A 24,946-nucleotide genomic window follows, 5' to 3' on the forward strand; every position below is an offset into this window, starting at 1 on the left:
AGAGCAGGGGAGGTTATGGGTAAGGTGGGAGGGGGCGATGCGTCAGCCTCGAGTGGGCGTAGCCCTGGACATAGGCGTACCCAGGATTTTGGGGGGGGGGGGGGGGGGGGTTCTTCTAGATATTTTTAAGAAAAACTGCATAAACACCAAAAAATAATTGTTTATAATAACCTTTTTTAAGCTTACAATTTTTTTTACTGAATTCTTCTATTTTTTTTGGCAAATTCAGTAACCACATTCTCCGGGTCGATGTGGATGTTGTAGTGGACATTCATGAACCAACCACTGCAAATCAAATTTGTTTACGTTAACTTACCAATTGGGCTGCTTGGTGACGTTCTCTCTCGTCGCTCGGTGTGAAACTTCAGAAAATGAGTTTCGAATAACACGAGTGTTCATAATATTCTTGCCTTTATTTGGGGGGGGGGGGGGGGGGGTTTGAACCCCCTGGACCATGTCAGACCTCATAAACAAATTCATCATCTTCATAAATTACATCTTCACCATCATCAAATCTTCATTGTCATCATCATATTCATCATCTTCTAAATGATAATGATAATCATCTTCACCATGTTCACATCTACCACGGGTCATCCCCTCCAGGGTGCTGAACGATGACTCTGACTCGGCGCCTGTGAGCTCCAGGTCTCCATTAGGGACACTTCCCACGGGACCGAAGTTGCTGCATATATTTTATGCACACTTCTTATACCTGGAAAAAGAAATGTTGGTAAGCACTTGTACTATCCTCTCTATCCTGGGGACACGCATGTATGTGATTCAGACATCCTCATTCCAGGCATACAGCTACAAGAGGACTACCAATTAGAAAGTGCCGAGACTTTACGAAGACTTGTTACACTCAAAAAATTTACACCACCTACTTTATATACATTTAAAAAAATAAAATTTTTGAAATAGCATTGTTGGCTGGTTGGTGCAAAATTAATGAAAGCAATTAACAATCAGCTATTAGATTTGTTTTCATCGTCGGGTCAGCTGAATTCTAGCAGTTAAGAAACTGTTGCAATGATAAGAGTGAAAATCGTTTGAGGACATGAAAGGATTGTAAGACATGTTATTAAAAATATGATTAGTTTTTTTTTTGCTGGTACTGCAGTTTCCAGCAGCTAGGTAGTGAATCTTGTCCATTCGAGTCCGAGTTCTGTTTGACAGTTTCGAGAAGTTCCCCAACAGACCAGAGCTGTGGGAGGAAGTGGACGCTCTGACCGCTGCCCTTCGCTCCGGCAGCTTCGAACCCAACTGCAACTTCCTGCGCGACATGTTTGGGTTCCTTCTGCCAGGTGAGGACCAGCCAGCCAGCGGCGTGCCTAGCGGCGTAGTCAGGATTTGTGTATGGGGGGTGTTAAGAAGCATGCCCCCCCCCTGTATTACAGAGGGGGGTCCTCCCCCGGGAAAATTAGGATTTTAAGGTGTAAAATAGTGCTATTTTAGCAGTTTTCGGTACTTAAATTTAAATATTGTAATGGTAAAATTTTTATTAATTTTAATATGAAATTTGTTTGAGTGATGAATAAGAAATTAATTAAAGATTTGCTGCTAAGGGGATGATTTGAACCCCTGAACCTCCCCCCCCCCCTGGCTACGCCCCTGGGCGTGCCACGGTCCAGTGACGAGACATAGTTCACAGCATCGGAGTGCAGGTTGACATCACTTACAGTTACATTGTTCCACAAAGATTTATCGTGTGTTCTCAAGCATTAGTTACTTCCGTGTGAAAACGTGATTAAATGCCGGATTAAGAATTTGAAAAAAAAAAGAAATTGGTATTTTGATTACTACAGTAGTAAATTTGCTGATGATTTTCTTGGTTTCATGGAATTTTGACCCCAGATTTTCAAATGTGATTCCTGGTTTGTTAAGTAGGTATTGTATAATGCATTCAAGCTGTCATTTTCTGACTGTCATTCTTGTCAGTAACTGCACGAAATGTGACTCTGTTTTAGAAACCTATTCCATTTGACAACATATCAGGTTAAGTAGTTTCATGTTTTAACACTTTCCTTTGTAAAAGAAAACAGTCAGCGGGTATCAGATTTGTGTTTATCCAGGGGGAAAGGAAATTGAGATGCATCCCCTTTGAAATTCTTTGTACTAGATACGTTTTTCTTCCACAGTTGTGTTTCAAGAACTACTTTATTTTTATAATTTATGATATTTCTTTTAGATTATGTATATGTAAAATAACACTTTTTATTTTGCCAAATTAAAGGCAAATGGTTAAAAAGAACCCATTAGGGCTCGGTCTCACTCATTTGGTTATTTCTGTTAATTAATAGCTTTTCCTGTTAATTTATCATAATAGCACCCTTGCATTTATCATTGGGTCTCAAATTTTCTCACCAGAAATGTTATTTTCAAGTTGTAAAAGCCACACAAGTAATGCTAATTACGATCACTTGACGCCCCGTGAAGCCCGATGCAATTCCACTATCACTGTACATCAGTGTGTGATGTGTGTGCTAGGCCGTGTTTAACTGCGCGTTTTCACCCGAGTGGTAGAAAGGGGAGGGAGTGGGGTAAAGCATATTAGAGTCAGTGCCTCGTACCCTCAAAGATTTAATAAATAAATATAATTGTATGTTCTTCTCTTTTTACCCTAGTGTTATGTTTTCTTACAGGCTCAGTCATAAGTCTCAATGCCTTTTTGTTTGTCATAATTAATGCAGCAAAGAGAACAGACACAAACTTCTCTGAAGGAGAGCAGAGACCGCGTGAAGCGGGTGATATTTAGAAAATTTAATTATCCATGGTAAATCCTTTTAAAAGTTTTATTCTATTTAAGGACTTACAGTAAATATATTTTCTTCTCAATAAGTTGGTGGCACGATTTTTGAACGACTTAATGGTCATGTTGTCTGGGTGTAGGATTCCCGTCCAGCATGCTGTGAGGCCAGCTCTCAGTCTGAAGCTGAATTCTTTCAGTTCCCTAGGATATCAGCGTTTCGCACTATTAAAGATAACTTCTTCTGATTCACATTAAATTCTCTTAAACATTTCCGTACATACTCGGGACCCATCTCGGGAGGCTGACTGTTTAATTAATTTTAATTGTAACCTTTAAATGGGACTCTGAAACCTATGCGATGAGACCGTCAGCCATGTGGGAACGCTGGTCTTCAGTTAAACTGATTTATGCCGCAGGGCGTTTTTATCTACTGTCTTATTAGTTTGCTCTGTATTAACTGCGGAAGCATGAAACGTGTAATAAGTAAATGTTGCTGGAACCATGTGTGTCTCTTTGACCTTGTAGGAGTGCGTGGAAGTGTAGAGTCATTTGGAGCAGCTTGGTAGGTAATGTGTCAGATGCTGAGAGTGGACCATATCTGTTGCACAAAGCATTACTGAAAGGAGCCACATCTCTTTTCCCCCCACTTGGGCTAAGAGTCATAGCTGGGTCTTTGTCGCTCTTAACCACATGGTGGCACCTATTAAAATACGTAGGTCGATGTAATTTACTCAACTTACGCCCTAATGGCCCAGTGTCACACGTGACTTTTTATTGCTATTATATAATACCATGGAGTCCTGATAATCCAAAATGATTGTAACCCGACCTTTTTGTGAATTACAAAATGTTTGGATTAAGCGAAATCTTGCTTAAAATAAATCTTAAATTACATAATAATGTGTTATTACTTAACCAAATGACGGAACGCAATGGATGATAAAAGAGTGGAACGTTGCGTATTACAATAGTGTAAGTTTTTCTAATAATAGCTTAATAGGTGATGGAGGAAGGCGGTACAACTGACCGAACAAGTCTGTTTTTAGCATTGGCTCCCTTTGTCACAGTCAGGCACAGTCGTTACTTTCAGCTTAGGATTAAGCGTACTTTCGGATTATTGAAGTTCAAATTATTGTAACTGAATTGCATTTAGAAAATAGCTATTTAGAAAATATAAGATGAAACATAAAACACATTGATAGATTTACAGAAAAAAAAAATTAAATTAAATGTCTCGGCATATTCTGTAATCTGACACCAATAAGCTATTGGTGTTCATACATTTTCATATTGTTTTAGCTGGTAGCCTCTGCCAGGTTGCATTATTGTGCTACCAGCATTTTAAATTTGTTTATAGTTTGTTTATCTTAACAGTAGGTTTTCATTTCATTAAAGTGTTTCCTGCTGTCTAGCGGGTTACATTCATTACGATTTTTCAAAGAATATATCTGAATCACAGACGCAACAAGATATCAGACTCTTTAAACAGTAATGCTCATCTGTTTTTTTTTTTTAAATTTATGTATAGCAGCTTATTACAACTAGTTAAAAATGCCATTATACTGTATATTAATTTTTCTTTGGCATTCTTGTTAAAACTGTGTTTATGTTTAATAATCTGTCAAAATCACTGATCCGGAATGACCGCTGTCCCGAATATGCTGACTTAAGACCTTCCACTATAATGACATGAGAATGACATAAGTTATGTAAGCATCATAAAATTTTATGTTAATTTTAGCTGATAATTGTAGAAAGGTTTTTGATGTGTTTATTTGTCGTTTGTCCATTGTGTGTGTCCTGTAAGCAGTTCCTGCCTGTAAGTGTCATCTTCCTGCAGGTGGTGCCTGCCTGCAGACAGAGCATACTTGCAAGCAGCGCTACATATTTGTGCTTCGTGGATTGCATTGTCTACACGTGTATATATGTGTTGATTGTTTTCATGTTGTGCACGACTTAACACATCCTGAAAGTCCCTCGACTGTTGTTGTGCATAGTACAAATAATAAATAAATAAATTAACGAAATAACCAACGTGTTATGAGACGGAGCCTTAAGTGATGTGATGAATGTTCGACATGACGTTTCATAAAAGAATAAACAGCTGCTAGATGAAATGGCGGTGATGCAGATGACCAGTAGCGAGAACTCGGAAGCGTGAAGCACTGTGGGGTGTGGTGTGATGACGTGTGTGTGTGTGTGCTGCAGAGGTGCAGCAGAAGCTGCTGGTGGTGACGGCGGACCGCAGCGAGGATGCCATGGAGCACTGCCGCCTGCTGCTCCTGCTGCTGCAGCGCTTCCCGCAGACCGTCGCCACCCACGGGGTACGAGCACCACTGTCGCTGAGTGCAGTGACAGGTTTTCAATCCATGCCCACTCTCCAGTCCAACACCAGTCGAGTCGCTTGCGGTTTCTGCTCGTGAACTTTTTACTGTCTGTTTTCATTTCAGTACAGTGTTTCCTGTTTTTTTGTGGCTCACATTTAACATTTAACATTTGGTATTTCCATTATAACTATATTGACAGATAATACTGCAAAATCGCTAACCCGGCATGGCTGTACTGTAACATGATGGTTTTACCACACACTGGAAATACTTGAAATTATACTAATTATGAACAAAAACAATGTTTTAGCATCACACGGCAGCCAGGCTGTGAGGGAAGAATTCAGTCTGAAACTATACTCGTGCATTTTAATAAAATATTATGCAGAATTATGAAATATAACACACATTGTAATGACATAGTAAATTGTAGCGTGGTTTAAACTTAACTGCATTTTAAAATTACTATTTTTTAAAACTAATAAAATACTATAGTCTTTACGAAACAGCATTCAAGGTGCGCATTAATATATGTTAGTCATGTCCAAGTTAACTCCTGAGTTTGGGGTATGAACTTCAAGAGGTTTTGATCATGTATGTTACTTCTGCTTCTTGTTGCCATTGTTTATATTTTCTTCAAAATATAAAGTTTAAAGACTGAATTTAAAGGAAACTGATTGAGTGGGGTATCAATGCTTGATGCCCTAGCTGGCCGTTTGCATGTAGATTGCTGTCTAATCGTAGAAGGTAGCTGATCTGGGAACACTGTCAATATTGTAGATCACTTACTTGGTTTATCGACAGACATTACCTGCAGGTTTGCCTGTCCTGGAAACCATGCCACCACCACCCGGCGGTTGCCGTCGTTATTTGTAATTTTGAGGCGTGTGATGTCTTGAACCTTGCTTCTTTGCACCCCACAAACATTTCTGAAGACATGGTGCTCAAATAGTTACATTTGTCACCATCGACATAGCCATGCCACCCGCCTCTCTCGTTCACTGCCGTAACCGTCAACTATAGATCACTTGTTGGCTAATTCCATTAACCACTTGCCCATCATCCGAATTGTCTCGTGCCACCTCCGGTTTCTGTCATTGCGTGACTCTCTCTCGTTGCCGGTAAGTTTATCTGACCTTCTGTATACTGCTTCCTGAGTGACTTTAAGCCGTCTGTTCTCAGTGGCCTACTGACTAGTCTCATCCACCACCGTATCAACTTAACTCGTTTCGTGACGTCACACGTTTTCCTTTCTTCAGATGACAGCACTCACCCCTCTTGCGTGTCGCTTCTAGGAACTGTCAATCCCCACTACCATTCAGCTCAGCCTGGCTGCTAACACTGGCCACCATAAAGTCGTATAAAGTTCAGTCAAAGAATATCTGTATATAGAGTAAATAAGATCTGTAGAGATCCCTCATCACAGACTGGACTTCAAGCAAATTTTCTTCTCTGCAATAATTCCACTGACCTTGTATGAAATCCACAGACCTTGAGTTCTTATAGTGTCACAAAAATTGTTTAAACTTTTTAATATTTTGATACAATTTGGGTTATGCTATGGGGTTAATTAAGGAAATGGTGCTGTTAACAAGTGGAGTAAGTGTTATCATATCATATCAGATATCATGTAAATGTTATATGTACATGTCTTCTACTTGTGTGTTCCTTGACAGCCCAAGTTGCTGGAAACACTCCTCACAGCAGAGAAGCACAGCCATCATAAGAATTCCATCAACTGCTACCGCAAACTCCTGGGTGAGTCTGCTTCCAAAGTCCTTCTCGAAGTCTTCACTCATAGTGGGGCATTTCTATGGACTATACTAAATTCTAAGAAATATCAGTTTTGTAATGTTTTGAGTTCTGAAAAAAATGAACATGTTACAACTGATACATCTCATACGTCCACAGATAAACTCACCGACATCTGAGAACAGTACAGAGTAAGTTGTTACGGAGGCTGTCAAATACGATGCTGGCACGTTACGATAAAGTCTTGGTTGTCACCTTGCTACACTATTGTGTAGGCGAGTGAGCACCTCTCCTTATCGAAGCTTTTAAAACAGACCAGTACAGCCGGTGCTCAAAACCTACCTAGCAGGCCTGCAAGAACAAATATTTACGTAGTACGTTTTGGGGGTTAAAAAATATTTTCATGAGTAATGCCTATTGCTAATACTAACAGTACACAAACCATTGTTAGTTATAATTTAAGATCATGTTAGACTTTGTAATTAAGTAATTATATGAGAATACAGCGGAACTTCATTATAAAGTACCTCATTTTGAAATATATGTTTTTACATATCCCAATAAGATGAAACGCATCTACTAGCTGATTAGTTTAATAATGAATAAGCACCGAAACTACAATTTTTTCCAGACACACTGTGGTGAAATTTCACCGTGTCTGTTTTGAAAACTGGTTTTCCAAAAAATGCACCCCCGTCCATCGCGTGATACGTAAGTGGTGAGATGCGTGGCCCTTGCAGTGGAGGCGCGTGATTGGTTCCAGTGTGCGACCTGCTGCCGCTGCTGGGGTCGTCCTCCGTCGTCCTGCCCGCCAAGCAGCTGTTCCGGCTTCTCAACAAGGCCGTGGAGTTCCTGCTGTGCTACGTCATGTCGCCCAACAAGGTCATCCAGGTGAGCAGGTGTCTTGCTTTCCTTTCTTATTCCTTGTTTCATACATACAAACAGAGTAGAATGTCTTTGATGACTGGCTCTGTAGGAGACAACTATTTCACACATATTTCAGTGCATCCAAACAGAGTAGAATGTAAAAGAGAACGTGGACAAAGAAACTATTATTTTAAACAATAAAATAAAAAACTCATAATATGCCAAAATTATTCTGTTCGTCACGTAACATCAGTACCTACATATTTCTAGCTTGGTGATAGACAGTGTGCCGTGTATTAGGGATTTAGGCACGTTTTATTTAAAAATTTTGTAATCTTAAATATTTTTGGAAATATTTTTTTTTTCTCTCATCTTATTTTCTTTACGGCCAGGCCCTCAGCCTCTGTTCTCAGAGGCGAGCTGATTTTCTTTCCCAGCCTCATGCTAGGCTAGCATTCTGGCTAATATTTCTCCCGCCTCCAGGCACGTCGGGGCCGGTAACGTTATTTCTTCGCGGGACTACCTTTTGCTAAGAGCAGCTTGTGAAGCAGTGCTGAGCCCTGCTAACTCTGTCACGAATCGGTATAAGGTTCACTAGCAGCAAGACACGACAGGAGGATCCCGTGGGCCTTGCGTCCCACAGACCATGCGTTTTTTGAAGCCACCCCCCGCCTGCTCACCCACCCTCTCTTCTCAGAAGTGGCTAGGAGCGACGACCGCTCGGGTGCGTTAACCGAAGCCAAGGCCATCTCAGGCTTGACAGCCGCAGTTACGATTCTGCACCTTAACGACACCTAGCGACGGCTGTGGTAACTAATGCCACTTGTGAGGCGTCGGCAGCGCCGACACTACCGCGCTCGCGCGGAGGTAACGACAACCTCTCTCCCCTCCTTATGTCTCAGGCCGCTAGGTGGCACCACTGGTTACTCCATTACCCCCTAGCTTGACACTCTCGTCGGTCACAAGTCGATTTATTAGTACTTCCTCTCGCCACCAAAAGATAGCGCCTCAGTCGCGCAGTCACTCCAGTAAGATCTAATTTTTTTATGCTGGACACCTTCGGGTGGGCTCGGTAATTTTCGGCTCAGAGCCTAACCCCCCTCCCATTCTCTAGAGACCCCGCGCTTATGATATTCTGGTGATATCCCGCTCTGAACTTACTTCGGTGCGCGCCTCCTGACTGACTGGTACCGTTTGTATCTGCGATCTTCTGCGAATCATCGACATCGTATATTATGTAGTCTTCTCAGACAAAAGGGATGGAGTCCCTAGCTAAAATTATTAACCAGTCAGTAGTTTAGTTGAAAGTAGAGAAACTTAGTATTTTTATATAAATTATTTTTTTAATTAATCAGGATGACTTCCGTGGCTACCGCGAATCGTGGTTCGAGTTTGCGGAGACGAGACGCCCTCTCCTGAGCGCCAGGACCAACACCCTGTTTTGGTAAGTCTTGACGTCATCCCCCCCCCCCCCCCCCCCCCCCGTTAATTTCCCTCTATTGGCCTTTTGCGCCATTTAAGTATACTGTCTGGAAACAGGTCTAATTCTTTGGAATTTGGACTTTTGTTTCAGACAGGGTTCCAAGTTTGGGGCAACCAAAATCCTCTGCCAGAACCTCTGGAGTCGGTTCCTGCGCAGAATCCAACATCATTAGGCCTACTACCTTGATCACCGTCTACCTACAGCCCCGGGTGATACCCGCATAATTCTATCTTTTTATTCACGAACCCAAGATTAGTGTAACCCAGTTAAGACAGCGGACAGTAATAGGCAGTTCGAGGAGAAGAAATTTATATTATGTTTTGGAAGGACTATATGTACAATCTTTAAAGTTACCAATGTTAGTTTCATTCTTGTTTTTAAATATTTTATTTTTTGTTATACCTTCAGGGCCGGCCCTATCGTAAATAACGTTAAGGAATATCATATAATAAGTGTAATTGTGAGTTATGTAAATAAGATCACTTATCAATGAAAAACAGACTTTACTAAGGAAAATTTAATCTATAAAAAAAAAAGAACAGTGATTAATAAAATAAGGAAGTCTATAGACGTAACAGTTGTTTTTACTTATTTAATATATAATAACAATCCTTTTACTCCCAAGTATTCGTAGGGAGTCTCTAAATTTTCTTTGTTTACTCCTAGTGTCGCCTCTGTTGTTGACTTTTATGGTTATTAATTGAGGGCCCCAGTTATCAAAGCTTCCAAATATTTTAACCTTATTATTTAATTATTCTTTAAGACACTTGGGGTATTACAACAGATAGAGGAGGTTACAGTTGGGACAGCAGAGCAGCCTCGTCACCTACCCACTATCTGTTTTTAATTATTTTTTTTATATTTATATTTTTTTATATTATTTGTTTGACTGTGTGTCCCAAGTAAGTCCACACCACCTCTTCAGTAGAATATAAGGAAAATATAGTGATGAAATTAGTTCATATTTACATTTTAAACCCTATTTATTTATTTATTTTTGTTGTTGACTGCATCCAGGTAAACTGTATTTTAGTTCAGCAATATTACGGACACATTTTTGGCAGTTTTCTCTGGAATTCAGAAACATTTACGTTTCTTTATTTGGTTTTTGAGGCCCAACATATTTTGTCATAGGTAAATCGGCATGTAAGTTGCTACTGTGTCACGTGGAGGTAGATCGATTGTTACTATTGATGTACATTTTGCTACTAGCATGTTTTAATGGCTACCTCAAAATATGTTTTTTCCATTATGGGTACCCGTAATAAAACAGATAATTTTTGTTTTGAATTTTAAAATGTCAAAAATAATTTTTTCAACTATCCATGTAAATTTTATGCTACTGTTTTCCATGACAGTAGTGAATTAAATTTGAATCTTGTTACCTATGTGTTTAAAATTCTGATTGTAATTCATATTTTTATGTGATATCATACAACCTCTAAACTGGGTACTTTTTATTGCACAATGACTTAAACGTTAATATACTATAAACTAAAGAGGTATGCTACGTCAAATATTTGTACACAATTTAATAATAGTTTTTTCAAAGTTATAGTATTCCAACTCCAATCAAATATGAATTATAAACTATTTGTATTTTAAAATTTGGTTATTTTTGGAGGCCTATCGATTTTGATAGTAGAATAATTTACTATGTGAGATACTCTCTGGATTGGATTTTGGATTTTACCATGTTAAAATGTCTTACTGTATGTTCCATCCTGGAAGGCAGTGAATTTAACCATTTAAAGGGTAAAATGTAGAAAGTGATAAAATGTTTAGAGTGTTACGCAAAAAAGTTGTATTTTTATGACCCAATTACAGCTGTGATCCATACGCAGGGGCGACTCCTCTGCGGATAAATACGGTACTTTATATTTGGTATTAACTTTACTTTGGTATTCCTGTTAAAACTGTATTGATGTTTAATGATCGAACAAACTCACTAATCCAGCACGGCTGTGGTCCCAAACATGCTGTATTAAAGAGCACTTTACTAAGGAACGTACAGATAATTTCATTTTGGTTGTTTGTGGAAAGAGGCTTGGGGAGGGGATAGATAGAACCACTTTGCTCGCTGTTTGCTTTCAAATTCTTTCCATCAGTTGGCGGAAATTATAGATTTTATAAGATTGATGGGGGGGTTTTGTGTGTTAGTGTGTGTGTGTGTGTGTGTGTGTGTGTGTATGTGTGTGTATATATATATATATATCTTATATATATATATCTTATATATAAAATTCTCGTGTCACAGTTTTCGTTGCCATACTCCTCCGAAACGGCTTGACCGATTTTGATGAAATTTTTGGTGCTTATCCGGTATCTATGAGAATCGGCCAACATCTATTTTTCATCCCCCTAAATGTTAGGGGTAGTCCACCCCTAAATTTTTTTTTATTTCCAGTTTTTGGTAGGAAATCACCATGGCAACGGCTGTTGCTTTGTTGATGCTTCATTCGTCTCTATGGCAACGGCTATTTCATTGTTAGTGCAGTCCTCATTACCGTTGAAATTTTGCAAGTGGTAGTGGGAGGGGGAGGTGTGGTGGTAGTGGGAGGGGGAGGTGTGGTGGTAGTGGGAGGGGGAGGTGTGGTGGTAGTGGGGGGTGGAGGGGGAGGTGTGGTGGTAGTGGGAAGGGGAGGTGTGGCGGGAGTGGGAGGGGGAGGTGTGGTGGGAATTGGGGGGTGGAGGGGGAGGTGTGGCGGTAGTGGGCAGGGGTAGGGGGAGGGTGGGAGAGGGACCGCCGACGCCGAGCAGATTTTTTCGCGAAATATGCCTGCCCCTAATGTTCCTTATGTTACGCAGGATGACATTTTCCGAAAATTAGATCTAATGGGTGGTTAAAACCAGGCAACAGTGGGTACTTTATCCGTATGAGAACAGGATTTGGCATTGTTCATGCCTTCTGCGTCTCCATGGCAACGGGCATCGCGTGGCAATGGCGTACCCACAAGGAGGGGCATGTATAATGAGCGGCGCAAGAGTGATCTGCCTGTAGACTGCCGTAGCGAAGTACGGGTACATCAGTTGTACGTTGCGTGCACGAGTCGGGAAACCATCGGTGCTATTCATTTTCTCTCCGGTACATTATACAGTATTGTAATAAATTTTCACTGAATTTTTTTTATTTACCATTACTGTAAATGGGAGATGTGGCTTAATTTTTTTCCATTAGTAAAGCTGTGCGAAGCCGGGTCGGGCAGCTAGTCTTATATATAAAATTCTCGTGTCACAGTTTTCGTTGCCATACTCCTCCGAAACAACTTGACCGATTTTGATGAAATTTTTTGTGCTTATCCGGTATCTATGAGAATCGGCCAACATCTATTTTTCATCCCCCTAAATGTTAGGGGTAGTCCACCCCTAAATTTTTTTTTTATTTCCAGTTTTTGGTAGGAAATCACCATGGCAACGGCTGTTGCTTTGTTGATGCTTCATTCGTCTCTATGGCAACGGCTATTTCATTGTTAGTGCAGTCCTCATCACCGTTGAAATTTTGCAAGTACTTTAAATATCAAAAATTGCCCTTTTTTTTCAAGTATATATATTTTACAGACTTGAAACTTCACAGTAATGTTCCTTATGTTACGCAGGATGACATTTTCCGAAAATTAGATCCCATAGCATAGGTGGTTAAAACCAGGCAACAGTGGGTACTTTGTCTGCATGAGAACAGTATTTTGCATTGTTCATGCCTTCTGCGTCTCCATGGCAACAGGCATCGCGCGGCAGTGGCGTACCCACAACGAGGGGCATGTATTATGAGCGGCGCAAGAGTGATCTGCCTGTAGACTGCCGTAGCGAAGTACGGGTACATCAGTTTTATGTTGCGTGCACGAGTCGGGAAACCATCGGTACATTATACAGCATTGTAATAAATTTTCACGGAATTTTTTATTATTTACCATTACTGTAAATGGGAGATGTGGCATAATTCTTTTTCCATTAGTATAGCCGTGCGAAGCCGGGTCGGGCAGCTATAATTATAGATTTTATAAGATTGATGGGGGGGTTTTGTGTGTTAGTGTGTGTGTGTGTGTATATATATATATATATATAATCCCCAATCCTCCCCTCCTTCCGTGTGTGCACCCCTGCCTCCACTGTGATAGATTCTCATCCAGCATATTCTCGTTGCACAGCAGCAGACCCAGACCGAGCTTGTGTGAAGGCGGCGCGGGGCTGTGTTCCAGGACCTCCCGGAGCTGGAGAGCAGGATCGAGGACCCCTGGGCACACTTGTTCCTCATCGTGCACAGCGTGGGGCGCAAGCTGGGCTGGGAGACGAGCGCCATGTTCTCGCAGCCCTGGTGAGGGACCCCACCGCTGGCCCTCTGCAGTCCATCCTGGGATGTCAGGAAATTGACTAGGAATTTGCTCGAAGTCTGGAAAATTAATAGAATTTCCTCAGTCACATTAAGTTTTAGGGAAATATCATTCATTCTCCAATCTGTATTCACCCAGGATGAAAGCATTTTTATTTTATTTTCCAGTTGTTTCAGTGCTTTGTCATACTCACTATAAAATGGCGTTTGCAATTTTCCATTTCCAGCCAGGCCAGCAATGAGGATGGTGGAGGCTTTGGATTTTCTTTATTTCTTTCAAAAAATGCAAAATATTTAAATTATATAAAAAAAATATTTCAAGCGAGTCTTCCAGTACTCGCCGGAGATGTGTAACATCTAACCTCGGTAACAAGTACATTCATGTGTTCTCATGTTGTAAATACACTTATAATACAAATCTCGGATACAAAATTTAATTTAGAATTATTTAAAATAATGCAGAGCGTGATAAATATATGTAAATTGTGTTTTCAACTCCATTTCTGGACGTGTATCACAGGTACTTTCTGCACCTGTCGCTTGAATTCGCCGCCGGAGCAGCTATGTCGACTATCGAATCATTCGATTTGCGTAGCAAAATTTTAATCTTTATAATGAAATGTCTTGGATAAAAGCAAAATAAAGACTTGTAAAAATACTAAAACCTGGTTTTGGACCTGATAAATTTTATAGTTTGGATTTGATCTTTTATCAGAGGGCTTTGAAAATATTTTCTTACAAACAACCTTTCGTATGACATCTTAGCATCACGTGCCATGTTGGGTTCTTTCATTTACATGCCGTTTTTCTTCTTTTCTTTTTTTTTTTTAGGAAAAAATTTGTGCATAGTTGTTCCTTAAGAAAGGAGATAATTAGTCCTTGACATTATCTTTGTCTTCTCTTTGACCTTCCTGGCATGCTGGACATCGTCCTATTGGAAGTTCACTCATGGTCATCGTGATTTCGTAATTGTCTGTTATCAAAACCCCTTTGAACTTAAAGACTATACAAAGAACAACAAATAAGCTTCTTCATAGCTATGGTTATGAATTTTAAAAGAGGTCAGGAGTACATTTAAAAAAAAAAATGCATTATTGGGATCTCTTATTTAACAAGACTTTGTACCTCTGATTCTGCATAACGGGAAGGTATGCCATGCCATGAATGAAGTGACTGGTGTGGAGGGATGGTGCTGAGAGAGTGACGACGTGCCGCAGGAACAAAGAGCTGTACTGGCAGAAGATACAGAAGGTGAAGGCCAAGGTGCTGGCGGCAGCGGAGGAGCTCCGCAGCTTCAAGGAGATCATGTACTCTGCCACCGTGTTCTTCCTGCGCTGCCTGCACGAGTACCGCACCAGCGTGGACTCCGGTGAGCCGTGCCCCGCTGTTGCCTGGTTTACCTTCCTTGCTCCTTCCTCTGCGCGTGCGTGGCGGTGATGGGTCAGATCACCCGGTAAGTGCCTAGAATCCGAACATAAATCTTACGAGCCAGGAGATTAAAATGCCGTATTTACTCTCGGAAGGGTCGCTTCTGCGTATGTGTAGCACTCATAATTTTGGGCATGAAAATCTTGACTTTTTCACAGTGAGGGTCGTCCTCGAATAAAAGTTGCACCGTACATCTGTCTTCGGTAGAGTTCCGTGGATACACGTGAAGTCTTTGTGTTCCGTGTCTCAGCTTATTGGCGCATGAGAAATACGGCACTAGTGTTGCCCTTCGGTCGTTCTTTGTTTACGACGGGAGGGTGTAAGGCGGCAGTCCTCCGTCCACATCTCCCTCTCCCCTCATTCCTGCTCTACCTAACAAAAGACAAAGGTGAAGACTGCTATTTTTTACAAGTGTTTCCCTTTTGTTTATTATATTTGCTACCCATCTTCTTGCAACAGAGAGGAGGAGAGGTGACAGGCTACTCTTTGTCAGTTCCTTATGTGAAAACTAGCACTCACGTTACCGGAACATTTGCGTGGGGCTGAAGGAATATAAAAGCCACACTTCAAAACACCCAATGATGTCTGCAGTTGTCATGGAATGTGCAGTTGTTTGCGTGGGAATTTTTGCGCATAAACAGTCATGTTTGAGCAGAGTTGTGTTATGAAGACCTCTCGTGATGGACGCGTTAATTGTGTATCGTGCCAGTTCATGGGACATATACAACGATGAGGGAGGTAGAACCGTCAACATGCACATAAACACACACACACACACACACACTATCTCTCTCAATCACACACTCACTCTCTCTCTATCTCTCTCTCTCTCGCTTTCTCTCTGGCTGGTTCATTTTTAGATATTCTTATCCTCCGCCAGTGCTGTACAGTAGACCCAGCGAACATCTGGGGCAGAATAACTGCGCTGCTCACTGTTACACTACAACTCTTTCTTGATGACTTGTGTAACTGGTGGATCTTTTAATTTCAAAAGGCTGAACAAAAAAAGGCGTGATTTCGTCTAGATTTAAGTACCTCTATGTTTATTTAACATTTAATTATTTTCACATTAAAATTATAACTTGATAAATTGATTGACAAATATATTAAAATTATTATTAAATTAAATTAATTTACATAATTTAAATAATAGGCCAGCCCTAATTAGAAAATTACCATTAAGTTTCATTGGACATAATTAAAACAGAATCAAAAACAATAAACAGGTTAACTTTTTCAATCCCAGCATGAGTGCTTAGAGCGATTAAAGTCCCAAAAGAAAAATTTCTGGTGTTCCGATCTTTTCAACGTAGTGATTTAATGTTTATACAGAAGACATAAAAAAAGCTGGAGGACTGGCGGTTTGCCGTTTGCTGGCCTAAGTTGAGTTATTAACATGGCGTCTGGGCGCCTTAGTCATCCATTTTGCTGGAGGAAGGACTTGAGGGTGGTGTTGTTAGGTCCGCATCCGGCCCTTGGACCCGTCTGCGTACAAGTCTGAATCAAACATGTTCAGAACTGGTTCACAGACAGCAAAATAGGCAGAAAATGCCCACTAAAAGCGATGATGGTCTGGGAATAAAATTTGTCAAAAACTCACCATACAGGAAGATGGCTTCTAGCATCAGCCAGGGTGCGGAGCTCGCGAACACGCGATTGTCGCAGATGTTTCCATAATTTAAAAAATTAGAAAATATAAACAAGTTTTATTAATGAAGCATGACTATTTCTACGAACTAGAACAACGACCGGAGTGAAGTCTAGATGTGCGGCTTGCTGACGATGCGGCGTGGTCCGTCTGCTCTTGCGGTGCGAAGTAAAAGTCTTTTCGAGGCGGCAGCGACTCATAATTAAAATGAGCTGATGGCTTTCGACAGGAGAAGGGGAGACTTCAGCTTCCGGACCGAAAGGTTCCGAAGATTTCCGAGGGGGTGGTCGAGAAATACTGAATTTGACATCTCGAAGTTGGTGGTACTGGCCGATGTCAGCGTGACCTACTCAGGGGTGTCCGAAACAAGGAGTGATCGACTCACATGAGGCGACTGCTAAAGCATTGGGCTTATGGAGGGGTCTAGTGCAGCACTCTGGTGGCTTGGAAAAGCACTACGGGGTACTGTTTGTTGCGTGAGGCACCAGGGGGGAGGCGTTTAGCGGGCATTCAAACACCCAGGGGAAATAACTTGCAAATTTGCCACGAGAGGGCAGAGGCGGTGCCTTCGCAGACTGATGGTGTGACCTCAAATTCAGCCCGGGGTTGATGTCCGGCCATTGAACTGGGCCTGGTTCCCTGGAAAGGCAGGAGAGGCGTGCCAAAACGTAAGTTTAGACGACCCGCGGGTGTGCCCGAAATCGCTCGCTTAAGGCTGGCTCTCAGAACCTAGCTGCTTTAATAGCTTGCAGGACATAGCACTTCTTCTCATGGCTCGGAGGAGAATCTCAGGCGACGGGCGTGCGCCGAGGCGGGGATGAGACGAGCGCACTTGCTGGGTCATTAGATGGTTGGCAATATTAGATTTACCTCTGGGAACAGCATGGGGAGACTGGCCTGACAAAGATTACATGGGAGTGTACAGGAGGCAGAAAAGTTAAAGTTTTTTAACTGAAAAAATGACTGGCAAAATTATTTGTCAAAAATTCAAATTTAGAATTGTGCCGGAAATACTGATTGGTGGCACATAACAGAGCTTCATACTACTGCTAAGATATTTTATTTAAACAAATTGTACTTACTCATGGAGTTATATTTATTAAAAACAAACATATTCTAGTTATGTATGCACATACTCAATCACACAGTGCAATGTTAACTTATTTTTTTAAGCCAATAATAAAAAAAACTTGCTTAAGGGTCACACTATATTTTTTCAATCTAAAAAACTCCATAAATCATGCAATTTATACGCTGTTAAGTACATTAATATATATAAAAAATTTATAAATTTAAGTTATTAGAAAACATTCAACCAATTCATTTTTCCTTTTTAAATTGAAAAAAATAAAGAGATACATAGATGCACACATATATATATATGCATATACGTACACAAATGTGAGTATGTTATAAACATGCATATATATACATATATATAGAGTATAGACATATATATATGCATGTACATAGACATACACATAACGTGTTTAGAATATAAACAATTTATTATGGTGTCAAACATAAATCCTGCAGTGCTAAACAAACATTAACAGAGCGTTGTAGCTGGTTGCAAATAGTATGAACCTTTCTTTGATAGCTCCTCTAGGGATGAATGATGTAGTCCTTGTCAACTACACATGTGCTAGTGTTTGAATTTAATTCCTTTTTTTGTTAAAATTGTTTTCCTCGAAGATGAAATCTTTTGCATACCTCAGATTCAGGGGGCGTAGCCAGGGGGGAGTTTAGGGGTTCAATTACCCCCCTCCCCCCGGCACATAATCTTTAATTCATTTCTTATTCATCACTGAAACAAATTTCATATTAAAATTAATAAAAATTTTACCATTACAATATTTAAATTTAAGAACCGAAAACTGCTAAAGTAGCACTATTTTACACCTTAAAATCCAAATTTTCCCGGGGGAGGACCCCCCGGACCCCCCGCTTTAATAGGGGGGAGGGGGGACATGCTACTTAACACCCCGCATACACATATCCTGGCTACGCCACTGCTCAGATGGGACGGTAGGTACTCGAGGACTGATCCACGCGCGTGCCCCCCAGGGGCCGGTGGGGACCCGCCCCTGGTGCTGGTGGAGGCGTTCGTGAGCAAGGAGGCGGCGGCGGACAGCTGCAAGGCCAAGCGGCGCCGAGCGGAGCAGGACGACGGCACCGCGCCGCTCCTCACCGTGGGCTCGCCCGGCGCCGCGGGCGTCGCCACCAACTTCCTGGTGGCGCTGGGCTGCTGGGACCTGCTGCACGGCCCGCCCGCGCTCGAGAAGGGTGAGCGCGTCTCTCGCGAGACCCTGTAACGTCGCCGGACAGGATCGCGTGGGGTAGCGTCGGGACGTTTCCACGCCCGTGCCCGCAGAGTTCGCCAAGCTGAGCCAGCACCTGCGGCTGGACCTGTGTCTGGGGGACTTCCTGCTGGACGCCATGCTGTACAAGCAGGTGTCGGAGGAGGCCCTCTTCATGCTGCAGTCGCCCGCCCGGACGCCGGCCGCCGAGCTGCGCCGGAACCTGCGCCTCGCCAGCGTCTACTGCTTCAAGGGCGACAGCAGGGTGGGTCCCGCTTGCCGCCCGCTGTTCCTCCCCGCACCTCTCCTTTCCTGCTGTACCTGTCATCACTAGAGTCCCGAAAAATTAGCATTTTAAAATGTATAATTTAGCATTTTAAAAATGAAATTTAGCATTTTGTAGCATTTTAAAAAGTGAAATATAGCACTTTGTAGCATTTTGAAAAAAATATATATATTAAAAAAATTCAAAAAAACATGATTAATTATTTTTCAACCAATTAAAATGTTATTTACCTGGATACTGTTTATCTAACATTTATCAGTAGGTATTCTTATATTTAGATGTGTGACATGTTTTAGGGATACACCACGTTTAACTTGCGGAACATAATTTGCAAAGAAAACTCTGCACCGGAACTACCCGTATAACCTTTCCCTATGAGACACGTGAGGGGTATTGCTGGTGTGAACAGACTGTACCAGTTGACCTTGCCGACTTCTTCTTGCTCTCACACACACGCACACATACGCACACGCAGGCTGGGCTCACACTATCTCTTTCTCTCCTCTTGTTTCTAATAATCTCTTACGCACACAAACACACCTGCTGACTGGGCCGACTCGGCTTGCTTGTTCCCTCTCTCTCTCCTACATTCTTATCTCTTACAAACACACCTACACACACTTGGCTTGCTGGCTGGCTACCGCCGGACCATCCGCAGGATTTTCGTGCATTCACGGCAGTACAGAGGAACCTCGCTACTACGAGAGCTGACAATGGCGAGAAAAATCCTCATAACTACGAGTACTCGTAATAACCAAATATATAAGATTTAAGTCCAAGTTAAAATCCTGAACATTCCCAGAATGTCTTAATGTCGCACAATATCTCGGAAACGGTACCTCGTAGTAAAAATACGCGTAGAATAAAAGTTGTAGCAAATTAAATTTCTAATATAAAAGGTCTCTGTGATTTTTTTTTATCTGCAACAGTTTTTGTTTTAATTGCGAATGAAATGGTCACACTCATGACCGTGCTCCGAGATGCAGCAAAAAAAAAAAGCTGTCACCATCGCCTAGCTTGTTCAGGGAGGGGAGGTAAGTGGTGAGAAGAAAGGAAAACACCGGAGAGTTGGAAAGAGGAGGGGAAGGGAAGGGCATCTGTCATCTCTGTTCATTTGTAGAGGGGGAGGAGGTCACAGACACACGCATGCACGCACACACCCTCAGACCCAGCAACACACACAAAGGCGCTTATCAGTCCGTGTTAATACTACGTAAATGTTTTTTTTTCCTAACAGCAGGCGTTTTTCCTTGTTTGAAGATGCCATTTTAATCACTCTAGCCATTTTAATTTAGCATGATTTACGTAGTCCAATTGACGGTGCATTACAAAACTGTCGTAACTTCGAAGATCTCGTAGTATCCCGTACTCGTAATTATGAGGTTCCACTGTAGTAGCATTTATCGCAGAAAAACTCTTATTTAGCATTTTATCGCATTTATTGAGTCATTTCGCTTTTTATTGCGGTTATTTCGCATTTGCGAATTTCCCGGGACTCTAGTCATCACTATCAACTCGTGCACGGTAAGAGCAGGATATCAGAAAGCCTAATCACGGTCAAACAAGAACGAGCAAATGCTAGTCCAGGTTAGTAACAGCTATAAAACTTCAAGTATAAATGTTTGTAAACTAGAAGTTGACACTGCGTTTGTTTTCACTGTTTGTCAAGGTTTAACGTGTATATACTGTGCTGACTGTACATGTAAGGCTGTGACATGCCTTGAGGGTTAATCTTTTGGTGTGGTTGGTCATGGCATGGATCCCAAGTTGGGGCATGGGGTGCCCCTCCCCGCTTGAATTAGAAGCCCCACACTAGTGAGTGGGCCCGCTTGCACTTGCGACTGTGAAATGGATATCTGAATTCAAAACTCTGTCTTATGGAAAACTTTCTATATGTTTTTAAATTTTCTGTTTATTGCATGCATGTAGGCCAAAATATGGACAGTACACCAAGGACTCGCATACCGCGAACAATTGGTTCCGAGAAATACTCGCGCTAAGTGAATTCGCGTTACGCGAGTTCGGCTATTCCCGTTAATAACAATGTTATTTTACATGGTACGATTTAGTGAACGCACAAAAAAATCCTTTTAAGTACGAGGGGAAGGTAATGAAACTGTCACACGTAGTGGTAGAGAGCATCAGTCGTATTAACTTTGAGGAAAAAACATCTAAGTACAATAATATGGCACAACTGTTTGGGCGCACACACACCAAGTTACCTTTGAGTTTTCCCCTAAATTCTTACGTGCGTTTGTTTAAAAAAAAAATCCTAAAACAAAAAAAATTAACTCGTAAACACACATGCACATGACATAAGTTGCAGATTGCTTTACATAAATGGAAAGATTAACGTAGATTGTCCGGAGAAAAAGCGGATGTGGATGTAGTTGCTTCTTCCTCCACAAGTCAAAATGTAAACGAGCTGTCTTTGTGTTTGAGTACAGCAGGGGGTGAATCAACTTCCTGTCCTGAAGTGGGAGGGGTAGCTGGCATGTCACAACCTTCATCTTCTCTTTCCCAAGCCGGCGCCATCGCCTTCTTTACAAGGTCTGCTCTTTTGGAAGTCGATGCAGGCGCAAAAAACATTTCTAGCCGTGTTTGTGTTTTACTTTTTTTTTGTGTTCGTACAAGTATTTGTACACCTGACATACCTTATCGATTTCTTTTTTGAAGTTGTCACTTCTTTCTTAGTTAGGATCATTCTCCTCTACAATCATACAAGCATCATTTATTTTGCAAAATATGATAATGGTCCGTACCGTAAATTCACTTAGGCCTAATGCGCGACCAATTGCACGCCGTACAACTTCCAACTTCGTTTCTAAAGAAATAGTTTTTCTTTTTGCTACCTTTATCAGACTGTAGTTCTTTTGCACGTTTCATAATTATTACCTATGTACTGCGAACTTTACCACGCACAACAACAAAATGACTAGCTGATTATAAAGTGTACAACAAAACAAAGCTTGACGATAACTAGTATATCTACAGTCGCCTGGGAAGCGCTTTGAGTCATGAAAACAACACACACACACACACACACGTGGCGGGCGGGTAAGATAACATGATAGCTGAGACGGCTTTTTCCTGCGATAGTTGATACGCCGAGCTCGGCTAGACACTGCCCGAGCGGCATTCACACGATGTATCCGACGATGCGGAGACACCCCGCAGCAGTAAATTTATACCAAAAAATCAATTCTCACCTCACGATATGCAGGTTTTTATTTCGCACTATCTGAAACCATTCCACAAAAATTGTTCTCGCGTCATGCACATTCGCGTTAATTGAACTCGTGCTATGCGAGTCGGAGGTGTATACAACATACAAGCACCCTATGTAGGGATCTTTAGGATTGGTTAACCCCACGTGCAGAAAAAACTCAGCCCGCGCAGGTCTCTCTTGGGAATACTACAGATTTGTGCCCCTGGTTTGGTACGACTTTTCCCATCCCCCTCCCTCTGCTTCTCTTCATACCTTTTGGGCAGTGTTACTACATGGTGTTTGATAATTGGTATTTTTTAAATTTGATTCGCAAAATATTGTGTGTTAGTGAACAAATTGATATTTGATTTAAAAAAAAAAACCAACAGGATTAGCAGAAGATTGCCCCACCCAGTGGATGTAGCTAAGGTGACTGGTGCCCCTGGCCAGACTTCAAAATGGCGCCCCCTCTTGGATTAAAACAGAGGGGGGGGGGGGGGGGCGGGGGGGGACCGTTCGTTAACTGCGAAACCGTCGCGGCAGCGCCCCTGGCGGGGGCCAGCCCTGCCACCCATCCTCGCGGTGTGGACGAGAAGTGGCCGTGGTGTTGCAGACGAGTCTGGAGTACGTGCTGCAGGTGGTGGGCGCGCTGCCCGCCCCCTCCGCGGCCCAGGGGGGCCCGGGTCCCGGCGGCGGGGCAGCCCTGCTCCGGGTCACGTCCCGGGACAGGCACCTGCACTACCTGCCCCTCGCCCGGGCGCACGTGCTGCAGTACTGCGTCAAGTCCCTGCTCATCTGCCTCGAGGTGCGTCACCCAGGCGCTCAACACACAGCGTGGGCGTGCAGGGAAAACCCTTCAAGTCCACGTAATTAAATTATGAGAAAAAATTGATTTTTATATTCATATGGGTTTGTAAAATATCGTGAAATATATACGGCACTGAAACATGTTTAATCTCTAACATGATAACATACTTGTCATATGATATACTTGTCATGAAACACATTATACTGGACTTTTGTCATATGAATATCTCATGGACTTAGTGGGTTTTCCTTGTACGCCCACGATATTTTCCCCAAATTTTTTAGTGCATAGTCGCACATACTGCAAAGTATGGCATGCACATGAATCTGTTTGAAATAGTTTAATGTATTAGCGCATGACCTGTAGTGAGAAGACAGTGTAGAATAAATCCGGAATGATCAGGGATGGCTGGAACAGAATTAAAACCCATTATCAGTGCTACAAAAAAAAAATACAAAACTGTCCACAAATTATTTTAAATTTCTAAAACTTTTTTTCTTAACTTTAAATGTGACTGTATACAAAAAAATTCCAAGAATACATTCATATAAATGAGAAAAGTTAACTGAAAAAAAAGCATGTTATTATAAAATTTGCTAAAATAGCATTTATATTGCAAATTAGCAAAAAAAACAAATCATTAAAACTGTAAATTAGCAAAAAAAAAAAAAAAAATAGCATCTGTAGCGAGATGCAAATTTTTTCAGGCCCCCTACGTATTCACATGTTCTACTGCTGCTATATTAATACCACTTGTTAAACATCGTTTCGAAGATTGATTCAAACAGAGTGGTTTTGTATTGCAGATTAGCAGCATTGATTACTTTCCATTGATTGAAATGATAACTGTGTGAACTGTTTAATGTGTAAATAAAAATGTTTTGTTTTTGAAATATGTTTCAGTAAGTACATAGTTGTAGTTTAGTTTAGTCATGTTATATTGGTTGAGACAGGGAAAACTGTAAAAACTGAAGGATGTTGTGTGGAGTGTCAGTAATGCTACGCAGAGGCACGTGTTCGCGAGGCCGGGGGTGGGGGCGGACCTGGCCCTGGGGCACGCCGTCACGCTGAGCCAGTACGACTGGCCCGCGGAGGAGGCCCTGGCGGCGCGGCTGCTCAGGCGCATCCAGGAGAACGGCAGCTTCTGCTACAAGCTGTTCCGCGCCTACGTCGTCCGGCCCGACATCCTGGAGGAGTTCATGTTCCTGTCGACAGAGCAGGGGGGAGCCCTGCCCCTCGGCATCCTGTCCTCCTCCCAGCACTCCGGGTACCTCCCTCGGGCTTCACCATAGTTGCTGATCGAAGGGTTCACATCAGAAACAACCCTGTGTCCCTGGTAGGATGAAACAATAGTAGTGTGTGTGTAATTGTAATTTCGCACCACTGTTTGAGCACTCGTAGTGGCCACTGCATGCGTGGTCAGTCACATACGGTCAGTCGTCACCATTGGATGTGCGACTGTGTTCGCCAATAATTTCCCCTCGTTCCGAAGGTTAGTTTCTCGCCAAAACAAAATGTAAGCACAGATAATGTTTACAAAATATGATTACAATATCAATGTTTTAAATTTATTTTTAATTGGTTTCCCGAAGAAAAAGAAATTTTTTTACATGGTTGTTTTTTTAATGAACCCTTCAATTGTTACATTTCTACTGTAAATTTTGTGTAACGATTTCAAAGGAAATGTACTCGTGTCACATTTTATTATTAATACACAATTTTTTCCCCCCATGAAGAAATGATCAAGCAAGTGACTTGAA

General features: G+C 41.8%; 1 protein-coding gene across 2 annotated transcripts in view; it reads left to right on the forward strand.

The window, feature by feature from the left end:
- The window catches only part of LOC134536746 (integrator complex subunit 10), a 31,233-nt gene that overhangs the window by 2,399 nt on the left and 3,888 nt on the right, over positions 1 to 24,946 (forward strand). The window contains exons 3-12 of one of the 2 annotated variants that reach the window (XM_063376654.1): positions 1,180 to 1,307; positions 4,961 to 5,076; positions 6,756 to 6,837; positions 7,595 to 7,722; positions 13,378 to 13,493; positions 14,726 to 14,877; positions 18,652 to 18,870; positions 18,959 to 19,149; positions 23,016 to 23,183; positions 24,194 to 24,453. In XM_063376654.1, coding sequence (XP_063232724.1) covers positions 1,180 to 1,307; positions 4,961 to 5,076; positions 6,756 to 6,837; positions 7,595 to 7,722; positions 13,378 to 13,493; positions 14,726 to 14,877; positions 18,652 to 18,870; positions 18,959 to 19,149; positions 23,016 to 23,183; positions 24,194 to 24,453 — 1,560 coding nt within the window. Of the gene's footprint in view, positions 1 to 1,179; positions 1,308 to 4,960; positions 5,077 to 6,755; positions 6,838 to 7,594; positions 7,723 to 13,377; positions 13,494 to 14,725; positions 14,878 to 18,651; positions 18,871 to 18,958; positions 19,150 to 22,991; positions 23,184 to 24,193; positions 24,454 to 24,946 lie in introns of both variants that reach the window. The other variant, XM_063376653.1, reaches the window with a different exon arrangement.

Source organism: Bacillus rossius, chromosome 11, assembly GCF_032445375.1.
Source record: "Bacillus rossius redtenbacheri isolate Brsri chromosome 11, Brsri_v3, whole genome shotgun sequence".
NCBI lineage: Eukaryota > Metazoa > Arthropoda > Insecta > Phasmatodea > Bacillidae > Bacillus > Bacillus rossius.